Below are 4,764 nucleotides of genomic sequence, written 5' to 3' on the forward strand. Positions count from 1 at the left end.
AGGGACACGGCGGCGCTCCAGGGGCCCGAGGAAATCCAGTGCCGGAAGATTTTGTCGCAGATGACCTGAGGGGGAGACAGAGGGTCACTGGGGCAGCGAGGGCCGGGCCCCGCGGAAGGCCTGGAGACCCCCACACACTCAGAGCGCTTGAGGAGCGAGGCGGGGGGGCAGGGGTGGCGGGCAGGAGGGCAGGGAGGCCTGCGATCATCTGGAGTTTGGGTGGACGTGAGGTGAAAGGACTTAATCTGATCATCTGCTGTGACCATCACCCTGTCTCCAGCTCTGTTCATCATGGAAGAAACAAATGCAGACAGTACGGGAAGCCGACAAAACGCAGGAAAGAAGAAACCGAGACGCATCTGTGATGCCATGTGCAGGTGGCTGCTCGTGACGGTACGGATGCGTCCCGTCCCGTCCCGCCTCCAGAGCCCGGCCAGACCTCGAGGAGACCGGCAGCCCGCCTCCGTCGCCCGGCGCGCTTCGCCTTTCCTCCGTCGCTGAAGGAAGTGTGGTTTCACTGTCAGGGCCCAGACCGTGAGCAAGTGGACTGTCCTGCTTGCTCTCCCGGGGACAGGCGGACTTTACAGAAGACCCCAGTCTGTTTTCCTGGAGCCGCACTCGTCAGTTAATAGAATTTTAAGAACTGCCCCGGCCGTCATTCATGAAAATTCGTTATCGCTGTGTTGAACGTGCGTGTCTCTGAACGACGAAGTTAACTGACCGTCCAGGTCCTCGGGCCATCTGGGTTCTGTCTACTTGTGAATGTTCTTATCTTGCCAGTGGCAGTGGTGTGTGTGTCCCCGGCTCGCAATGGACCTGCAAGAACTGCGTGCCCGGGGCGACAGCCCGCGCCTCTTTCTGCTGCAAAGGGCAGGTGTTGGGTGGCTTAGGTGACCGAGGTCCTGGCGGTGAGCGCTGTCCACAGCTCACAAGAGGCCATGGATTCTAGGCAGGCTCCCCAAAGGCTGCCTGAGCGCCCCACTGAGGGCCCCACCTGAGCCCCCGGAGCTGGGGGCGGAGTCCCAGAAAGGGCTTTGTGGGCGCCCACCCACTAGGCCCCGGGGGCCACCTGGCAAGCAGCCCAAGGGTTGGCAGCGAAGGGCTCGCCCAACACCTGGAGGCAGGGAGCGAGGAACCGGGGAGCCTGGGCTGTGCCCCCGCACCCCCCCCCCGGGGCGCACCACACCTGCAGGTTGCTGTTGACACGCTGGGCCCCACACTTGTGGACTCGCAAGTCACACTTTGAGAAGCAGTCGAAAAAGTTGCAGTCTTCATCCCCCGTGCAGTTCTGCTCGAGAATTTCCCTCATTTTCGGTTCAAAAAAGGCCATGTCCACGTCGATCGCCACCACCTGGAATCAGAAGGACCCGAGGGCTGAGCGCGCCAGCCGGCGTCCTGGGCGGCCGGGGCCCTGCGCTGGGCAGCCCGGGGCTCCCTCCTCCACACCACAGCTGGCACTGACCACGCAGCCCGCTGGCCCGGGAAGGGCCCGACCACGAGCCGGGCATCGGGGACTTTCCAGCCTCACAGATCGCCCGGCGTCGGGAGTCGCCTGGCACGTCCTAGAAAGGAGTGGCCCCTGCAGATTCAGAGGTGCGCGCCCCCAGGCCCCAGGGCAGGTCTGGGACTGGTGGGGAGCGGGCGGCAGCACCCCTGGTCTCCCCCATAGCCTTCCCCTGAGCCCACCAGCTCGCCATCAGCCACTGGCCAGGCAACGATGGGGGCGGCTGAGACAAAGTTCTCGGACTGGGGGACAGACATGGGCCGGGCCCCCCGCCCCAACCGCTGAGCCCATGTCCGCGCAACGCCCCAGAATCTCAGATTTACCGTCCTGGCTCCCTCCCAAGTTGGCTTCAAACCAGAGAAAGAATAACCTCTAATTTATGCAGATTTCCTCCACCACCTGAACTTAAAACCGAGGAGCTGAAAGCTGCGGAGAGCTGAAGTCCCCCCGCCCGCCCGGGGCGCCTCCACAGGCCTCCTCCTGGGGCCCGACCCAGCGCCCCTGGCCGCGCGCCGCCTTCAGTTAGGACGCGGCCCCCGCCTGGGGGCGTCCGGCAAGCCAGAGGAGACAGCCGCTGGCTGCTTCAGACTACGGGAGAATAACGAGAATCAAGGGCAGGGCACGTCCCGTAGGAGCTTTGCCCGGTACAGCGCGAGCCCAGCGGGCAGGGCGGGCATTCAGGCAAGTGCCCCACCTTACTATTTAGGGACACGCAGCTAATTCCCTACCACCGGGCTCCGCCGGGCCTCCGCAGGCCGCGCAGGGCCCCCAGGCCTTGGTCCGGGTCGCGGAGGCTCAAGCCCGCCTTGGCCGGTCCTCGACTGCCCAGTGCCGCGAGGCCCCTGCGGGAACCCCAAATCCCCGCAACTTCTCTCTCCCACTCATTCCTGGGCTTTTCCTTCTCACCTCCCAGGGACAGCTGGACCCTGTTTCACTTGCAGGCGAGGATAAAGTGACTGTCACCTCAGCCAAGGACGGTCACGCAGCAGCAGGAACCTGCGAGGCCGAGAGTGGCCACCTGCTGTGTGCGGGACTCGGCCGCGCCGGCCGCACCGGGCCCAGCGCCTGACCGGCGACCGGCGAGCGGAGGCTGTCTCGCTCTTGCCCTCGGAGAACGCTTCCCTTTGACAGAAGCACCCCTGGGGGTGCTGGATGCCGCCGAAGCCTCGGCCCCCAGGGTGCGAACCGACAGCGAGTGAGGGGCCTCGGCCCTGCGCTGCAGCCCAAGGGCGCCCCGGCCCTCAGCGCCAGACCCGCGGTCAGCCTCCCTGGGGCTCGCGGTCCACGGCAGGTGGCCACGCCACCCCGAGAGCCCAAAGCGGGAGCCCGGGCCGCCGGAGAACTGGCCTCCTGACAAGGTGCCTGGTGGGGCTGTCCCGAGGGCGTCCACAGCTACGAAGCTGTGGGCCGGGAGCCTCGGCGCCTGTGGGGAAGGTCCACAGTCCAGGGTCAGCCAAGAGGGGCCCTCGGTCGTCCCCCGCAGCCCCAGCGTGCAGGGCGGAGTTCCGGTGCCGTCCACACTGCCCAGCAGGGCTTGGTGAGGAGCCGTCGTTACTTCGCTGAGCAGCCGGCTCGTCCCGGTTGTGAGCGAGCTCCTGGAAGGCCCAGCGGGCACTGCACGCCGCGACGCCCTCCCAGGCTGCCCGCCTCTCCAGAAGGCCCCCGCGGTCCCCTAGGCCCGTCCTGCGGCTCCGGCCCACGCTGTCGCTGGCCTCCACGCCCGACACTCTAACGCCGCTCGGCGACCATGAGCGGACCTGGCCCGCGCCGGCCACAGCGGTATGAGGCCTGCGTCCGTCCTTCAGGTGGCCCAGGGCGGCCATGGCCCCGGCCTCTCTGCCGAGAGCGTGGCCCTGCACGTGCTTTAACGGCCTCCTGCCCGCTCAGTGGCCGGCCCGCAGGGGCCCAGCCCCAGGACACAGCTGCAGAGTGGGCGCCGCAGGCCCCCGAGCCCAGGGAGGGCGCGTGGAGGCCGGCACGTCCCACCGAGCGCGCAGCCGGCAGGGCCTCCTGTCCTCCGCAGATCCATGCCCGGTGTGTCAGCTCCCCGGAGGGGCCGGGGCAGGACGTGAGGGCACAGGGGCCTGGACGGGGCGCGCCAGCGCCTTTCCAGGGCTTGTCTGGAGAAGGGGGCGACACTGGTGGCAAATGTCCTTGTCCAGATTCCAGGCTGTGTGAAGCAGGTGGCCCAGGCCTCCTGCGCGGGGCCCAGCGCTGCAGAAGTGACGCCGCCCCTCGTCCCCCGGGCTCCCAGATGAGGACCAGCCCCGTGCTGCTGGCAGGGTCCCGCCCACCCCTGCCGGCCCTTGCAGGGAGAGCGCTGACCCACGCGAGGGGCGCCAGCCCGCCCCGTACCCCCCTGTCCCCGCCTGCGTCCGGCGGGCCCGGCCCTGGCCCGGGCACCGCACCCATGCGAGGACCCCAGGTCTCCATGCTGGGTCCAACCCGGCAAGGAGGGGCAGGGACGCCGTGAGGACACCCCCGAGCTCCCTCCTTCCCACCCCACCTGCACCCGAGAGGGAGAAGGTCATCTGCCCTCTCCGGCCAGGCGGGACAGACACACCCACCAACAATCGCCAACGCCAAGCCCTCCCGGCCCCAGCAGACTCACTCCCGGGCACAGGACACCCCCACATCACGGGACAGATGGGCGGTTTGCAGACGGGGCCCCTGGGGGCCGCAGCACAAGGGCCCGCCCTCGCCTGGGGAAATGGCCCCCACACCCAGCCAGGGCACAGCGCCCCGGCGGCGTGCGAGCTGGCCGCCCCCGTGTGTGTGGCCCCACTCTTGGGGCGGGGGTGACGTTAACACCCCGAGAGGGAGTGGTGGACAGGTCAGAGCCCAGCCAGGGGCCAGGGTCACCGGCGGCCGCCACCGAGGCCTGCGTGGCTCGACCCGGGGCTCTGCCGTGGCGCCCGCGGCCGCCCCAGACTCACCGTGAGGTCGCTCCTGATGGCAAAGTTCTCGGGCTTGACGTCACACAGGTGCAGGCGGTGGGCGAAGTCGTTGTCGAAGTGGCTCACCATGTCCAAGAAGCTGAGGGCCATGTCGCTGACGGCCTTGGCCTGGCCCCGGCCCCCCCGGGGGGCGCCCGCATCCCGGTCCAGCGGGAAGAGGGCCCAGTGCTGGGGGCTCCCGGCCGCCAGGTACTCCACGGCGTAGAAGTGGCCGCAGGAGCCCAGCACGGGCAGCGCGTGGCGGCTGGAGCCCTGCAGCAGGCTGAACAGCACGAACTCCTCCTGCCGCAGCAGCGCCCACAG

The 4,764-nt window shown here is 68.6% G+C and overlaps 1 protein-coding gene across 1 annotated transcript in view; it reads right to left on the reverse strand.

Moving 5' to 3' along the window:
* The window catches only part of FAM69C (family with sequence similarity 69, member C), a gene marked incomplete at its 5' end in the record, with an annotated part of 6,183 nt that extends 1,422 nt beyond the window's left edge, over nucleotides 1-4,761 (reverse strand). Inside the window, 3 exons of the mRNA XM_012725804.1 lie at nucleotides 7-65; nucleotides 1,187-1,351; nucleotides 4,441-4,761. Coding sequence (XP_012581258.1) covers nucleotides 7-65; nucleotides 1,187-1,351; nucleotides 4,441-4,761 — 545 coding nt within the window. The remainder of the gene's footprint in view (nucleotides 1-6; nucleotides 66-1,186; nucleotides 1,352-4,440) is intronic.
* Nucleotides 4,762-4,764: the final 3 nt, after the last annotated feature.

Source organism: Condylura cristata, unplaced genomic scaffold, assembly GCF_000260355.1.
Source record: "Condylura cristata isolate star-nosed mole 26May11 unplaced genomic scaffold, ConCri1.0 scaffold00016, whole genome shotgun sequence".
NCBI classification, from domain to species: Eukaryota; Metazoa; Chordata; class Mammalia; order Eulipotyphla; family Talpidae; genus Condylura; species Condylura cristata.